Source organism: Sphaerodactylus townsendi, linkage group LG15, assembly GCF_021028975.2.
Source record: "Sphaerodactylus townsendi isolate TG3544 linkage group LG15, MPM_Stown_v2.3, whole genome shotgun sequence".
Taxonomy (NCBI): Eukaryota; Metazoa; Chordata; class Lepidosauria; order Squamata; family Sphaerodactylidae; genus Sphaerodactylus; species Sphaerodactylus townsendi.
In genome coordinates, this window is record NC_059439.1 from 33951734 (window position 1) to 33969415 (window position 17682).

At 43.0% G+C, this 17682-nt stretch overlaps 3 protein-coding genes across 3 annotated transcripts; all 3 read right to left on the minus strand.

The window, feature by feature from the left end:
- Window positions 1–743: 743 nt before the first annotated feature.
- Window positions 744–1688, minus strand: LOC125444362 (olfactory receptor 2D3-like). The gene has a single exon (XM_048516770.1). It carries the CDS (start codon window positions 1686–1688, stop codon window positions 744–746), a length of 945 nt encoding a protein of 314 aa, XP_048372727.1.
- A 3981-nt stretch (window positions 1689–5669) lies between these two features.
- On the minus strand, window positions 5670–8472 carry LOC125444363 (olfactory receptor 502-like). The gene is made up of 3 exons (XM_048516771.1): window positions 8034–8472; window positions 7542–7840; window positions 5670–5720 (listed from the first exon to the last, which is right to left on the minus strand). The coding sequence occupies exons 1-3, from the start codon at window positions 8470–8472 to the stop codon at window positions 5670–5672; spliced, it is 789 nt and encodes a 262-aa protein (XP_048372728.1).
- Window positions 8473–13949: 5477 nt separating this feature from the next.
- Window positions 13950–14894, minus strand: LOC125444364 (olfactory receptor 502-like). Its single transcript, XM_048516772.1, has one exon. The coding sequence runs from the start codon at window positions 14892–14894 to the stop codon at window positions 13950–13952; it is 945 nt and encodes a 314-aa protein (XP_048372729.1).
- Window positions 14895–17682: the final 2788 nt, after the last annotated feature.

The following is a 17682-nucleotide window of genomic DNA, read 5'->3' on the forward strand; positions in this document are numbered from 1 at the left end:
GCCAGAAATCGACTTCTCCTCCATAAATCTGTCCAAGCCCCTTTTAAAGCTATCCAGGTTGGTGGCCATCACCACCTCCTGTGGCAGCATATTCCAAACACCAATCACACATTCCGTGAAGAAGTGTTTCCTTTTATTAGTCCTAATTCTTCCCCCCAGCATTTTCAATGGATGCCCCCGTGACCTGTTTGAAGGATGGTTCTAGTATTGTGAGAAAGAGAGGAAAATTTCTCTCTGTCCACATTTTCTACCCCATGCATAATTTTATAGACTTCAATCATATCCCCCCTCAGACGTCTCCTCTCCAAACTAAAGAGTCCCAAAGGTGATGATGATGACAATGATGATGACAATGATGATGACAATGATGATGATGATGATGATGATGATGATGATGATGATGATGATGATGATGATGATGATGATGATGATGATGATGATGATGGTGATGGTGATGGTGATGGTGATGGTGATGGTGATGGTGATGGTGATGGTGATGGTGATGGTGATGATGATGATGATGATGATGATGATGATGATGATGATGATGATGATAAAATGGTCATGCTACCGTCCCCCATGTTATTTAGACAGTGCAATCTCTAGAGCTGACCTCAGGAGCCACTGAGTCAACATCTAGATGGAGGCAGAAATGTAATGTTCATTGCAAACACCCCTCAATAACTTTATTAAATGCATTGATCATTGACACACAAAAGTCTACTTTGGACCAGGGTCAACTGTCAGTTTCTTGGCTTACAGCATAGTCTTCGCACCACCTTGGCTGTCGCCTCATGGACATCCTTGTTCCTCAGAGTGTAAATGATTGGGTTTAGAAAAGGGGTGACCACAACATAAAAGACAGCAATCCTCTTTCTGTTATCAAGAGATGCTCCAGACTGGGGTACGATATAGATAAAGGTGGTGGTGCCATAGAACAAGGTGACCACGGTTAGGTGGGAGCCACATGTAGAGAACGCTTTGCGCAGTCCCCTAGCCGACTGCATTTGGGACACAGAGAAAAGAATGAGCCAATAGGAAGTCAAGATAATTGAAAGAGGTCCAAGGATTACCATTGCGGCAAGCAAGAAAACAACGGTTTCTGTGTTACGGATGTCACCACATGCAAGCTTCAACACCGCTGGCAGTTCACACATAAAGTGGTTGATGAGGTTGGAGCCACAAAAGGGGTGGGTAAAGGTGAGGAACACACATATTACAGAGCCAAAAAAGCCACCTACCCAGCAGGCGGAGGCAAGTTGGATCTGGCGCCATCTTCCCATGACTGTGGCATAAGTCAGGGGGTGGCAGATGGCCAAGTAACGGTCGTAGGCCATGACGCCCAACAGAAGTGCTTCAGTAGAACCCAGGGACAAAGCTACATACATCTGTAACGCACACCGGATTAAGGACAATCCTCCGTGACCTGTTTGAAGGTGAGCCAACATCTGGGGTATCGTGCTGGTGATGTAACAGATCTCTATGCCTGAGAGGTGCGTCAGGAAGAAGTACATGGGTGTGTGGAGGTGGGAGTCCACCAGGACCAACAGGATGATCCCCAGATTCCCCACAAGGGTAATGGAGTAGATGAAGAGAATGGCCACAAACAGCAGAGTATGTGTCTCTTGGTCACTGGAGAGTCCCACTAAAAGGAATTCTGAAACAGATGTGAAGTTTTCAGCCCCCATCCAGTGTTTTTTCCCTGCAGAAAAATAGAAATAATAAGAGAATCACTAGGAATAAAAGTAAGCCTGGCTTTCCTATCCAGGTGTTCAAGTGAGTACAAACTACCCCATTTAACTCAAAACTAGGGAGCGTCCATTCAGCGAAGCCAAAACGGCCACTGAGCTGAAAAATACCTTATTGGTGGTTTTGGCATCATTTGGGCTGCTTCAACCCCACTGCCATTTTTTTTAAAATAAATGGGTTGGGGGTAGTGGTGAGATTCAAATAATTTAACAACTGGTTCCTGTGGTGGGATTCAAATAATTTAACAACCGGTTGTTTACAAGTACCATTTTAACAACGGGTTCTGCCGAAGTGATGCGAACCGGCTGAATTTCACCACTGGTTGGGGGGTATTCTCTCCCCCCGTCCTCCTCACTTATCAGCTGGCTGAGTCAGTGGTGGGATCCAAAAATTTTAATAACAGGTTCCGATGGTGGTGGGATTCAAACAGTGGCGCCGCCGCGCACACACACCTCCAGTCCCTATTGGGCAGGGAGGTTGCTTTAGTGACCCCTTCTCGGCACTCAGAAAAAATTAGTAACCGCTTCTAGAGAAGTGGTGAGAACTGGTTGGATCCCACCTCTGGGCTGAGTCCTGCGTTCAGCTCTGTGTTGCCACCTGACTCCAAAGTCCACATGGAGTTATTTATTTGTTATTTAGTCGTTGCTTGGATTTTTATCCTACTCTCCCTGGCCCAGCAGGCTCAGAGCGGCTTCCAACAACGTTCCAATCAAGCCGTACACGATTCATGATGACGCCCTAAAAACCCAACTGAGGGTGAAACAATGTAAAACTTCATCAAAACGTTTTCCCCAACCTGCAATCAAGCCCAGAACAGAAGAGGAGAGAAAGGGAGGTCACCCAATACAGATCAAACCCTACTGCTGCCCGGAACGGTAGGTCTGAGGGAATTGGCAGGAATGTTTCAGGTTTGGGTTTAATATGCCCTAAAAATCTCAAATGTCTAAAAAAAAAATCAGAAACACCCCCCTCCGTATACCAGTAAGGGGATTTGGCTTTTTCAAATTTTTCAAAAAAAACTCTGAGTCTATTAAACCTGAACAATTCCCCACCCCCTAAAAAAACGGTGCACCCCCTACTGAGAATCCTGATCTCAATCCAAAAAATAGAAAGGCTCTATAGTTATTCCTCCAAGATTCCTGTAACTGAATATACCTGCAAAGTGTATTTTTCTCCAACAGTCAAGAACTGTAAGCAGCCGGACCCTCATCCTGCTAAGAGGTAAAACAAAGGCACTGTTTGTTCCCCCTGTAATAGAAGAAGAAGAAGAAGAAGAAGAAGAAGAAGAAGAAGAAGAAGAAGAAGAAGAAGAAGAAGAAGAAGAAGAAGAAGAAGAAGAAGAAGAAGAAGAAGAAGAAGAAGAAGAAGAAGAAGAAGAAGAAGAGGAGGAGGAGGAGGAGGAGGAGGAGGAGGAGGAGGAGGAGGAGGAGGAGGAGGAGGAGGAGGAGGAGGAGGAGGAGTTTGGATTTATATCCCCCTTTCTCTCCTACAGGAGACTCAAAGAGACTTACAATCGCCTTTCCCTTCCCCACTTACAACAAACACCCTGTGAGGTAGGTGGGGCTGAGAGAGCTCTAAGAAGCTATGACTAGCCCAAGGTCACCCAGCTGGCATGTGTGGGAGTGCAGAGGCTAATCTGAATTCCCCAGATAAGCCTCCACAGCTCAAGCGAGAGAGCTGGGAATCAAACCCGGTTCCTCCAGATTAGATACACGAGCTCTTAACCTCCTACGCCACTGAAGCAAAGCATATGGAATTCCCAAAATGTTCTCAAGATCCTATAGAATAAGTTACTATTGTGCATACACATACACACAGCTGAAACATATAGCTAAGCTTACTCCATTAATTTGAGAAAATAACTTATCAAGATTTTCAGACAATGGAAACCCCTGACAGACTTTTGCATAACACAGAAGAAAATGAGTTGATGTGTTGTCAGCTACAGATCCTCTGAAGATGCCAATCTCTGAATAGGCCAGCCATAGATGCATGTGAAACGTCAGGAGAGTATAACACAGGAACACGGTCATACAACCCACAACACCCTAAATTAGTTGCTGCTTCTCAGATTTCAAGAATAGAAAAGTAAGAAAAAGGATACGACAGAGAAAAGTGTGAGGCAGATTAGTGAAAATAATTTAAGAATAAATTTTAGAAATGCATGTAGAAAGAAAGCGTGTTGTCTAGTAAGTGTGTTGAGCCTTACGGACAAAATCGGGAGCACTTTTCTTAAATGTTTTCTCTAGAACGTCTATGTTGCCTCTTTTTTTCTTTGCCAGTTTTTTAAGTCTTAATAATATCAGACACTTTTCAAGAAAAATGTGTAAATCATGTATACATACCTGGTTGGGAGTAGGTTGCTTACTTGCTCCTGATGCAAACCCAAGTCTCATGTAGAAAGACAGAACTTATTTCTGATACGCATCTTTCTCAAACAGGTCCTGACCTTTAATACTGGGCTTTACGCTTCGCTAGAAAAATGGTCCTTCTAGCTGAGCATATGTTGCTTTGAGGAACAGTGACTGTCTATGGCCTCGGGTAGACGGCCATTCTTATCGTAGACACGTTGGAGACCTTTGAGATGAATGCAAAGTCTGTCATCTGGATTTCAAATTCTAAACCACCTTGAGAATTTCTCCTCCAGCCCAGATGTGAAGCCCTCTTAGATGAGGGTCAGTCCACACTGGGCTGTTTGGCTTCTGGATGATTCTCAGCTTTAGAAAATGGCAGCATGGTGTGTGGTCTCATCTCAACTGTTTCAGGATTCATGAAGACGACAAAGAATATAAACCTTCTCCACAAGGACCATGTCAACCCCTTGGGTATTCTGAATCATTTATAGTTTGCTTGTGATCTCTTGTGTGCACCTCTTGAGTCTGAAGTGCATGATGTAATTATATTTTTAAAATCCTTTTTTTTAAGCCCTTTATCTGGGCAAATGGAGGATTTCTACGGGGAAAGGTGTTCCAGAGAACACAGCTTGTGGAGCAATGAGAAGGGAGTGGATGGAAGAGCAGCCATCTTTGAGATGTGTGTGGGTTTTCTGTTTGCTTCTCAGCATTTGTAAACAAGAGAGACCTTGCCAAATACCCAGACCTTGAGGAAGTGTAAGAGTCGGACATCAGAGACTGAGATTTCCTTCTTCTGTTACCAAGACTTTGGGATTATTTAATATATTTTATTGTTGACACAGTTCGTCAGATTCTAGATTTCAGATTCTGGATTTCAGATACTTGAGAATTTTTTCTCCAACCAATATGAGAAGCCCTCTTAGATGAGGGTCAGTCTACACTGGCATGTTCAGCTTCCAGATTATTCTCAGAAAAAGGGGAAACAGTGATGGGGGGTGGGGTTGGACCTGTTTTCAAAACAGGGCCACTTAGTTCCCTGTGCAAGCATTCCCTCAGCCCATCGAATAGCTGTCAGACCTCAGGTCCAGAGGTGGGATCCAGCAGGTTCTCACAGGTTCCCGAGAGTAGGTTACTAATTATTTGTATGTGCCGAGAGGGGGTTACTAATTGGTGATTTTGCCACGTGATTTTTGCCTTAGTTACGCCCCTCCTCTCAGCAGTAGCGCGCAGAACTTGAAGCAGTCTAGCAGGAGGTGCACCAGCGTGCGTGGCAGCCTGCGCCTGCATGCATTCGTTTCCCACCCAAGGACCGGCGCAGCGGCTGCATCCTTGCCACAGCCCCGTCCAGGAATGCCCCCCCCGGAATGTCTGGCCACGTCCCCATCATGCCCCGCCCAGCCCCATTGGCGCTACGCCACAGTTTGAATCCTGCCACCATGGGAACCTGTTACTAAAATTTTTGGATCCCACCACTGCTCAGGTCCGAAAGTAAGACAAACTGTAGGTTTGTTCAGTAATATTTATTTGGAACCTTTTCAGATGTTTCTGAAAAACCCACGTAAACCCCTAGCATATATTCCCTTCGGCACCCTGCCCCCCTAGTGAAAAGGTGCCACTCTACAAAGCAAAGGCAAAGAAACAGTTTCACACTTGGTAAAGGAATGTGTTTCCTGTCTTCAAGGCCACACTGAGCAGCAGCGATAACCAGACACCTGCAGAGAAGAAAATGCTCTCAGTCTCCTCCCATCCTCCCGCTGTTTCTCGATTCCAGGCTCCAGCCTGGCATTCCACCTCCCTTAAGACTCCCCCCCACACACACACCATGTGGGGCCTATCGTGATAGGCGCGATGGAACGCCTTCACTAGTTTCGGAGCCTGCACATGTTGGGAGTCAACCCATTTGTTATGCCCAGCCAAGAAATGGGCCCATGCCACCAAATACTGTAGGTGCTTGCGGTGGATGTGAGAGTCCAGAATCAATTCAACTTCATAAAGCAACTCGCCCCATACTCGTATGGGAGGGGTACTTCTGGACTGCGATGCCAGTCATCTGGGGGAGGTGCTTTTCCTAGCCCATTGCCTTTGCAACAAATGGGGCTGATAAGGAAAGGCATTTTGGATGACAAAAGGGTACTTTAACTTGCTGCAAGATAGGTGTAATTTGTCTGCATATGTAATGGACCTTTCCCTCCTTTGAGCTTTATTGCTTGGTACAATTGTAGATAACTAGACTGACCCTGACAATATGTGCCTGTTGCTCTTTGGGAGTGACAAGCCAGGTGAATGTATCTCTCTCTTTCGTGACCTTGGATGCCTAGCTCTTTTCCCTTACTTTTCCCCAACTCTTTTCCAACCTCCATTGGCCAAACAGGAGGGGGGAATTCTTGGGGATAAATGGGCTAAAGAAAGCCAGGTCAGGCTTGCTGTGTTCTAGTAAACACGTCTGATCAACAAATCCAGAGTCCGTTTATTGACTGAAGATCCAGGACATAACATTGAATAAAAATCTGACCTTTTAAAAAAATAGTTTAGCTACTGGTCCTTGATGTTCTACAGGTTATTATATAGTGTTATCCCAAAGACCCCTCAGTCAATATCTATGCTGAACAGAGACCAAATCTACATTATAAACACACAACTTTCAATGTGTTTGTTCACAAGATCCATACTCTCAGCCAATGACTCTTTGGGCTTTCCAAGGCAAAGTCTGATCTGCGCAGTACCTTGGCCACCGCCTGATGGACATCTTTGTTCCACAGAGTGTAAATGATGGAGTTCAGCAGGGGGGTCACCACAACATACAACACAGCAATTTTCTTGTCTACATCAGGAGATCTTCCTGACAGGGGTATAATGTAGTTAAGACTAGTTGTGCCATAGAACATCTCCTTTTTCATTTTGGATTAAAACAGTTTATCTACTGGTCCTTGGTGTTCTACCAGTTATTAGATGGTGATATCCCAAAGACACCACCATCAATATCTATGCTGAACAGAGCATTGTAAACACACAGCAGTAAAGGTGCTTATTCGCAAGCAGTAAAGGTGCTTATTCATCCTCCCCCCTGCTGTATAGGGTCCCTAACATCATCGGGACCCAACATTCTTCTTGGGAGGGTTGCATATGGGTTCGTGGGATACTGTTTTAGAATGAAAATTTTAAACTTTTATATGTTATGTTTATATATGTTTTTATATTGTTCACCGCCCTGAGCCCTTTGGGGATAGGGCGGTATATTAAATCAAATAAATAATAATAATAATAATAATAATAATAATAATAATAATAATAATAATAATAATAATAATAATAATAATAATAATAATAATAATAATAATAATAATAATAATAATAATAATAATAATACGCTCAATCAATTACGCTTTGGGACAACATTAACATTCACCTTTCAAAGGCAAAGTCTGATCTGCGCAGTACCTTGGTCATCGCCTGATGGACATCTTTGTTCCGCAGGGTGTAAATGATGGGGTTCAGTAGGGGGGTCACCACAACATACAACACTGCAACTTGCTTGTCTACATCAGGAGACCTTCCTGACCGGGGTATAATATAGACTAGTGTGATGGTGCCATAGAACAGGACGACCACCAATAAATGGGACGAGCATGTCGACAAGGCCTTGCGCACTCCACTGGCTGACTGCATTTGCAATACGGAAAAGAAAATGAGCCCGTAGGAAATCAAGATAGCTGACAAGGGTATCAGGATGACCAGCCCTGCAAATAGAAAAATGACGACTTCTGTGATGTGGGTGTCGTCGCATGCCAGTTTCATTACCATCGGGATCTCACAGATAAAGTGGTTGATGTGGCAGGGACCACAGAAGGGGTGGATAAAGGTGATGCTGACACAAACTCATCTGCAGATAGAAAAAGCCATCCTTAGCAAACAAGATGAAGCCAGCTGTACCTGGGCCGCCTTCCTCATGCTTCCCATAGTGCAGTGGCATAGACTCAAGGGATGACAGATGGCTAAGTAACGGTCGTGAGGCCACTTGTACACCCACCAAAAGCGCTTCAACAGAACCAAAAGCCAAAGTGGCATTCATCTGAAGAGCACATCTGACTAAGGACAATCCCCCATAACCCATCAGAAGGTGACCCAGCATCTGGGGGACAGTGCTAGTAACGTAACCCATCTCCACGCTCGAGAGGTGTGTGAGGAAGAAATACATGGGCGTGTGGAGGTGGGAGTCCACCTGGATCAGCATAATGACCCCTAAGTTCACCACAAGGGTCAAAGCATAGGTGACAAGAATGATCCCAAAGAGCAATTTCTGTGTCTCCCGGTCGTTGGTGAGTCCCACCAAGATGAACGTGGTGTCACAGGTGAGGTTGTCGGCCCTCATTCACAGCTTCTCCTGTAGAGAGAGAGAAGTAAATGTTCAGAAACTGCAGTGTGTGTGTGTGTGTGTGTGTGTGTGTGTGTGTGTGTGTGTGTGTGTGTGTGTGTGTGTGTGTGTGTGTGTGTGTGTGTTTGGCATTCAACACTTTTCTAATGAATTTTACCTTCCCTGATTGTATCAGTTGTGCCAAACACTGTATGATTTTTGAATGAATATTCTGAGGAGAAAATGAATGCCCTGTTCCTCCAAGACATGAGGATGTGCTACTAGGAGAAAAATCTCCTCACACTAAACATTCATTCTGAGCCATTAGGAGTGACTTCCAGTGAGCGTAAGGCTGCGTTTTTTACTCCCTCAACTTTTCTTTTTTAATTCTGAAGAACTTTCCTTTCTCTTGTTGCTAAATAGAAAATTTAGCAGCGTTGAATTGCTCCTCTCTTTGAACTGATTACTTTCAATTCCTTAATTAACAATGAAAATGAAAACGATGTTATTCCCACTTATGGCAACTGTCTCCTTTATTTTGAAAATGCTTAAAGATATTCCGATCGTGGTAAACTCACTTTCTTTGAACTTGGAGACAACTCATAAGGAGCTGCAGAAGCTATAATTTTCCCACATACACACAGTCAAAAGTATATAGCTAAACTAACTACATTAGTTAGTGAGAAGACCTTATATAATTTTTCAGACCATTGGAAACCCCCGACAGACTTTTTGTGTAACACAGAAAAAAATGAATTGATGCTTTTCAGATTTCAGGAATACGGGATCAAGAGAAAAGATATGTTGGGAGAAAAATGCGAGGCATATTAGTCATAATAATTAAGAATTATTATGCAAATGAAAATTTAATAGACAGTTGGAAAAATTTAAAGATTGAGAAATATATGGAGTTGGAAAGAAAAGTGATATTGAAATGGTATAGAACACCAAAACAACTAGCATATATGATTAAAGGACTCAGTCCTAAATGCGGAGATCAGGAGGCATATTATAGCCATATGTGGACGGAATGTATAGAATGTATAGAAGTGAAAAAATTTTGGACAACCGTAATGTTATATATCAAGAAACTGGTGAAGATTAATATTGGGATAAATAATGACTTAATGTTCATAAATGTAATGGAGGATAGAAGGGTGGATAAAAAATATGGCTATATGTATAAAATAATGATCAAAGCAGCACATGCAACAATAGCTTTAGGCTGGAAAGAAAAGAAAAAATGGACAATCCAGAAATGGTTGCAATACATCTGGGAACAAGTGGCACTGGACATTTTCGAAATGATAACAAAAAATAAACTGTGGCAAGATAAACAGAGCGAAATTTTGAAGATATGGACAATATATGTGGACTGGATGAAAGAAGCTGGAATCAATGAGGAGATATGGGAGAAGAGATTGCAAAGAATGAACTTACTGCTGTTTGTTTGATAAAACTATGAAGAAAATACAGGGGGGAGGGGAAAAGGGGAAAAATGTATTGTTTGAAAACGAATGAAGAAGTGTATTAATATGAAACGGAATATTCAAATGATACAATAAAAAATTATTTAAAAAAATAATTAAGAATTAATTTTAGAAATGCATTTAGAGAGCAAGTGTGTTATCTACAAAGTGTGTTATGCCTTACGGACTAAATCGGGAGCCCTTTTCTTAAATGTTTTCTCTGTGTTCCTTCTGTTTTTTTCCTTTGTAAGTTTTTTAAGCCTTAATAATATCAGACACTTTTCAAGAAAAATGTATAGACCATATATACATACCTGGTTGGGCGTAGGTTGCTTACGTGTTCCTGATGCAGACCCAAGTCTCACGTAGAAAGACAGAACTTATTTCTGATGCTCATCTTTCTCAAAGAGGTTCTGGACTCTAACTCTGGGCTTCATGTTGAGCTAGAAAAATTGTCCTTCTAGCTGAGCACTCATTGCTTTGACCATCTATGGCCTTAGGTAGATGTCCATTCTTATCTTAGACATGTTGTAGACCTTTGAGATGAATGCAAAGTATGTCATCTGGATTTCAGACTCAAAACCATCTTGAGAGTTTCTCCTCCAGCTGATATACGAAGCCCTCTTAGGTGAGGGTCAGTCCACATTGGCGTGTTCAGCTTATGGATTATTCGCAGCTGTAGAAAACGGCAGCATAGTTTGTGAGCCTGCTATCATCTCAACTGTTTCAGGATTCATGAAGATAACAAAGAATATGAACCTTCTCAACAAGGACCATTTCACTCCCTTGGGTATTGTGAATCATTTACAGTTTGTTACTCTAGCCTCTGGAGTCTGAAGCGCCTGATGTAATGATATTTTTAAAATCCCTTTTAAAAAAAAGCCCTTCCCAATAAAGAACTGCTTCAAAATCATAAGAATCTGTAGTTCTGATTACTTAAAATGTGACCCCCTTGGGTTCCAGTGTCTCCAGGATCAGCAGACAGATTCAGTCGAGTAGGAATAATGTGTTTTAACAGCCACGTCATCCATCACCAAAATTCCGAATGGCTCTTTGAACCTCTGAACTTAACTTTCCAATGTCCCCATTTCATTCATATACTGGACTGTCACAAGTGGGAATGAATAAACTGCTGCCATTCCTATTCGTATTCTAGCTTTAAGGTAGCAAACCAGGTTGGAGGGGTCTGCCAAGGGAGCGGCTTGTACTCTCAGTGGTGATATCCTCACTGGCGATTAATCCTGGGATAGTCACCTGAAATATCCAGGTTCCCTCGAGATCTCCTCACAGCCGAACCAGGGAGCACGGATCATTCTCGTTTCTGGCGCTCCTCCCACCCCTTATCACAAGACTTTCCTGGACCTGCTTGTATATGCACCTTTTTGGAAAAAAACACTCCAATGGGAGTGTAACGAACCAGTAAAGTCCAGTCAAAAGCAACTGTATTAAGTTCTTTATTGAGCTGGCATTCTAAGTCAGTAACAGGCAATGCAGGAACTAACTCCCCCACACACAAGCAGCCACTTTTACGGGCTTTAGAGAAGTTCCCGCTAAGAGCAAGAAAACAGTAAACAATTTAGGTTCTCACACAGAAACTCACCCGGACGGTTTCACACAGGCAAGAAAGCATCAACTGATAACTATTCCGGGCGCCCCGCCAGAACCTACAGCAGGAGCCACCTCAAGGTTGAAACACAACCTTACAGGGAGCTAATAGGAAATGGGTTCATGTGAGTGTCCATAACTTTGGCCCCCATTAACCAAACTTCACCAAACCTGGGTGGTATCATCAGGAGGGTTTCCTAAAGATACTCAGGGGCAGGCCTGGACGTCTTCACTTGAAACATGCTGCAGTGAGGATGTTGGTACCTGGATGAAAAGGTGCCGATTCTTTTGAAGCTTGGTTGTATCTAGATTAAATTTTCAGTGGGAATTTGGCCAGTGTCACCCTTTGGGGAAAAATGCTACCTGGTGAAGAAGGGCAGTCGGAAATGGCGGGGCAGGCCAAGCCGGGCACTTTCTGGCATTAAGTGGGCATGGTGGGAACACACCCCAAGTGAGCAGCTAATGTAACCCCCATGCTCAGAATGGGTTGACCCAGAAAGGGGTGGAGACTCAAAGCAGCAGAAGGCTGCAGAGCTCATGTAGTTTGGAGGAGTCAAGGCAACCAGACTCGGACCTTGATTTGTATAAGCCCTTAACAAGGTGTTTTTTTGTAATGGGTGAGAGTTCTCCTGGAAACCTTCATCATGTTGAATCCTGTTCATCAAGCCCTTGGAGTCTTCAGGAGCCAACCCACTTGCAAAGAAGAATTGGACTTGGCAATATCAGAAGACTGTAACTAGAAGGACTTGAAATGCAACCTGAACAGGACCTTGAAGTGTGATGTTAAATGTTGATGTTATATGTTAAGAAAGTAAACCATTTTGTTTTTAAAATTTGTTGTTGCAAACTCATTCCAAGTTCTGCCCCACAGAACCCACAGATAGAGGTTACACTAACTCCGTGGGAGATGTCATGGCCATGCCTGCTGCAGTCCCAGTTCAAGGTGCTCCTGCTGACGAGCAGATCAAGATCGCACCTGCCACCCTTCTTTGCTTAGTCCTCCTCGGGTACACGCAATCCCCTGCTACCCCCACCCCACCCCTTGCTTCTGTGTGGCGCTGCCGAGGAAGCCCTACCAGCCAGGGTGCCACATGGAAGCTCTGCACGTCTCTCCTCGTGACCTGCTGCCCGTCTTTTGTACCTGCCCAGGTGCCCACCGACCTCAAAATGTGCCTGTCATGGGGAGACCATGTGACTGTGACTGTAAGTCGCTTTGAGATTCCTGTAGGTAGAGAACAGCGGGATACAAAACAGACCTCTTCTGATGCTGATGCTGCCTCTCAGTTCTAAACAATTCCCACAAACGTAGGACTGCCAGGTGCATCCCAAGGTGTTGTCACCATATTTCTTGGATGTTTTATTTCAAAAGTAAAGAGTGCGTAAAGATGTGTTGGGACGTTCTCCTCCTAGGACATAAAACGCCAACTCCGTTCTAGCGAGTGGGTAGGTTGCGGTTGGTTTGATTTTAAGGCTTTTTTAAATTGTAGTTTTGCTATTTTATGGGTGATTTATATTGTGGTTTTTTAAAAAAAATAATTTATTTAAGCTGATTCGATGTGTTAGTATGAAATGGGGTATAAATACTTACAAATAAAAAATACCATTTCAACTTTCTGCCACTTTGCTCTCTGTAGTTTACTCAGCCAGTCAAATAGGAATAATGTGTTTTACAGCACATCACTACCATAACCAAAATACCAAATGGCTCTCCAAACATTGTATTGTCGAAGGGTTTCACGACCGGAATCACTGGGGTGCTGTGTGGTTTCCGGGCTGTATGGCCGTGTTCTAGCAGCATTCTCTCCTGACGTTTCGCCTGCATCTGTGGCTGGCATCTTCAGAGGATCTGATAGATCCTCTGTGGCATCTGTTGCTGGCATCTTCAGGGGATCTATCAGATCCTCTGAAGATGCCAGCCACAGATGCAGGTGAAACGTCAGGAGAGGATGCTGCTAGAACACGGCCATACAGCCCGGAAACCACACAGCTCTCCAAACATTGTTTAGTATAATTCACAACAGGGTTCCAATCCTTAAAAAGCTTGTTTAAGTTTTTATATTTTAACAATGTTGATAATTCATCTACAGTAGCATATTCCAGGTGAAACATTAGGAGCAAGATCTATCAGACCATGGACAAACAGCCCAGAAAACACACAACAACCATATTTCAGAAGCCTGCATTTTTGCTAGTTTTACCAAGCAAAACCTGACCTTTTAAAACCTGACCTTTTAAAAAAATAGTTGAGCTACTGGTCCTCAGTGTTGAACAGGTTATTAGACAGTGTTATCCAAAGGATACCCTGCGTGAATATCAATGCTGTACAGAGACCAGATCTTCATTGTAAACACACAGCAGTCAAGGTGTGTATTCACAAGATCCATCCTTTCAACTGGTGACCTTTTGGGCCAATATTAACATTCATCTTTTCAAGGCAAAGCCCGACCTGCGCAGTACCTTGGTCATCACCTGATGGACATCTTTGTTCCGCAGAGTGTAAATTAGGGGGTTCAGCAGGGGAGTCACCACAACATACAACACTGCAATTTGCTTGTCAACATCAGGAGACCTTCCTGACCGGGGCATAATGTAGTTAAGAGTAGTTGTGCCATAGAACAGGACGACCACCAATAAATGGGACGAGCATGTCGACAAGGCCTTGTGCACTCCATTGGCTGACTTCATTTGCAATACGGAAAAGAAAATGAGCCAATAGGATATAAAGATAACTGACAAGGGTATCAGGATGACGATCCCTGCAAATACAAAAACGATGGCTTTTGTGATGCGGGTGTCGTCGCATGCCAGTTTCAGCACCATCGGGATCTCACAGATAAAGTGGTTGATGTGGCAGGGACCACAGAAGGGGTGGATAAAGGTGATGCTGACACAAACCACTGCAATAGAAAAGCCACTTAGCCAACAAGATGAAGCCAGCTGTACCTGCCGCCTTCTTCCCATAGCAGTGGCATAGATCAAGGGATGACAGATGGCTAAGTAACGGTCGTAGGCCATGACACCCACCAAAAGTGCTTCAACAGAACCAAAAGCCAAAGTGGCATTCATCTGAAGAGCACATCTGACTAAGGACAATCCCCCATAACCCATCAGAAGGTGACCCAGCATCTGGGGGACAGTGCTGGTGACATAACCCATCTCTACGCTCGAGAGGTGTGTGAGGAAGAAGTACATGGGTGTGTGGAGGTGGGAATCCATCCGGATCAGCAGAATGACCCCTAAGTTCACCACAAGGGTCAATGCGTAGATGACAAGAATGATCACGAAGAGCAATTTCTGTGTCTCACGGTCGTTGGTGAGTCCCACCAAGATGAACGTGGTGGCACAGGTGAAATTGTCGGCCCTCATTCAGAACTTCTCCTGTAGAGAGAGAGAAGAAAGTGTTCAGAAACTGGACACGTGTGTGTGTTTAGCATTCAACACTTTTCTAATGAATTTCACCTTCCCCGATTGTATCAGTTGTTTCAAACGTTGTATGATTTTTTAATGAATTCCCTGAGGAGAAAACAGGTGCCTATTCTTCTTAGACATGAGGTCGGGCTGCTAGGAGAAAATTTCCTCACACTAAACATTCACTCTGAGCCATTATCCTAACAAAAGAATGATCCCTAACTGCATACTGGAAGAAAAGCTACTTTTACCCTCAAAATTGTTGATTTATAGAAGAATCTTATTAGATTCAGAATCCTCTGAGGAGAAAATGAGTGCCCTATTCCTCTAAGACATGAGGTTGTGCTACTAGGAGAAAATCTCACACTAAACATTTATTCTGAGCCATTAGGAGTGACTTCCAGTTCCTGCAAAGAGCCGCAACAAGGCTGCGTTTTTTTACTCCCTCTACTTTTCTTTTTAATACTGAAGAACTTTCCTTTCTCTTGTTTCTAAACGGAAAATTTAACAGTGTGGAATTGCTCCTCTCTTTGAACTGATTACCTTCGATTGCTTCATTAACAAAGAAAATGAAAATGATGGTCCTAACAAAACAAAAGATGATGCAACCCCTATTAGCAAACAGACAAAAATATCAGATTATTTTCCTTTTGGAAATAAGATGCTGTTTAACATCCCGATCTCTAACTGCTTTGCTTTTTTGGAGGAGAATCATAACAGCCCAGAACGACCAATCACAACAAACTTAATAAGATTGTGGGCGGGCTCTGTTTTGAGCCCAAGCGACAGCCCATAAACCTGTCCGTGAACACCGATAAAGACCTTTTAAATTGATATGTTGAGCTAATAGCTAATTCAGTCTCTTTTTTCTTTCAACGTAACCTCAATTCTACTTCTATCTTTTTTGCCTCCCTTCTCACTGTATACTTTTTGCTACTTAAAGTAAGTGCACTTGTAACCCCCATGCCCAGAATGGGTTGAACCAGTAAGGGGGGTGGAGACTCAGAGCAGCAGAAAGGCTGCAGAGCTCTTTGGAGAAGACAAGGCTACCAGACTCGGACCTTGATTTCTATAAGCCCTTAACACCTTGTTAAGGGTTTCTTTTTGTGTTTGTAATGGGTGAGAATTCTCCTGGAAACCTTCATCATGTTGCATCCTGTTCATCAAGCCCTTGGAGTCTTCAGGAGCCAACCCACTTGCAAAGAAGAATTGGACTTGGCAGTATCAGTAGACTGTAACTAGAAGGACTTGAAATGCAACCTGAACAGGACCTTGAATTGTAATGTTAAATGTTGATGTTTAATGTTATTTGTAAAGAGAAGTAAACTGTTTTGTTTAAATTTGGTTCTTTGCAACTCCTTCCAAGTACTGCCCCACAGAACCCACAAGCTGAGGTTACACACTGTCTCATATTTTGGTAGGGTATCAAAACTGAAACTAAAAGCTTTGAAATGGAAGTTGGCAAAAGAAGGAGATGAATTGACAGTGGCAATGAAAATGATGTTGCTAACAAAAGGAGGGATGATGCAACCCCCTCCCCTGTTAGCAAACAGACAAAAATATCAGATTATTTTACTTTTGGAAATGTGCCACTTAACATTCCGATCTCTAAGCGTTTTTGCTGTTTTAAAGTTAATAAGATAAACTCTTGGTGGTGAACCTTTGGCACTCCAGAAGTTATGGACTACAATTGGCCATGCTGGCAGGGGCTGATGGGAATTGTAGTCCATAACATCTGGAGTGCCAAAGGTTCGCCACCATTGAGAGTTCCCTCTGCTTTGAGCCCAATCAAAAACCCATAAATCTGTCTGTGGGAACTGGTGAAGGCCTTTTAAGTAGATGTGTTGAGCTAACAGAGTCTCTTTTATTTTGAAAATGCTTAAAGATATTCAGTTCGTGGTAAAGTCACTTTCTTTGAACTTGGAGACAACCCACAAGGAGCTACAGAAACTGTAATGCCTCCACGTACAAACAGTCAAAATGTATAGCTAAACTAAAATCATGAATTAGAGAGAAGACCTTATATACATTTTCAGACCATACGAAACCCCTGACAGACTTTTTGTGTAACACAGAAGAAAATGAGCAGATGCTTTTCAAATTTGAGGAATAGGAGATTAAGAGAAAAGATACATTGGGAGAAAAACAAGAGGCACATTAGTCGTAATAATTAAGAATTAATTTTAGAAATGTATTTAGAGAGCAAGGGTGTTATCTTTTAAGTGCGTTAAGCCTTACGGACAAAATCGGGAACCCTTTTGTGAAATGTTTTCTCTGTGTTACTTCTTTTTTTTTCTTTGTAAGTTTTTAAAGCCTTCATAATATCAGACACTTTTCAAGAAAATATATAGGCCCTATATCCATACCTTGTTGGAAGTAAGTTGCATACTTACTCCTGATGCAGACTCAAGTCTCATGTAGGAAGACAGAACTTATTTCTGATGTTCATCTTTCTCAAAGAGGTCCTGGATTCGAACACTGGGTTTTATAGGTTGAGCTAGAAAAATAGTCCTTCTAGCTGAGCACTCATTGCTTTGAACAACAGTGACTATCTATGGCCTCAGGTAGATGGCCATTCTTATCTTAGACATGTTGGAGACCTTTGAGATGGATGCAAGGTATGTCATCTGGATTTCAGATTCTGAATTACCCTGAGAATTTCTCCTCCAGCCGATATGCGAAGCCCTCTTAGGTGAGGGTCAGCCCACACTGGCGTGTTCAGCTTCCGGATTATTCTCAGCTGTAG

Coding starts and splice junctions, on each gene's coding strand:
- LOC125444364 (XM_048516772.1), bottom strand. CDS start 14,894: ATGAGGGCCGACAATTTCACCTGTGCCACCACGTTCATCTTGGTGGGA.
- LOC125444362 (XM_048516770.1), bottom strand. CDS start 1,688: ATGGGGGCTGAAAACTTCACATCTGTTTCAGAATTCCTTTTAGTGGGA.
- LOC125444363 (XM_048516771.1), bottom strand. CDS start 8,472: ATGAGGGCCGACAACCTCACCTGTGACACCACGTTCATCTTGGTGGGA. Junction 7,841..8,033: donor GCATGAGGAAGGCGGCCCAG/GTACAGCTGGCT, acceptor TTCTATTTGCAG/GGCTGGTCATCCTGATACCC. Junction 5,721..7,541: donor TCCATCAGGCGATGACCAAG/GTACTGCGCAGA, acceptor TTTGCTTTGTAG/AGTGGCACCTTTTCACTAGG.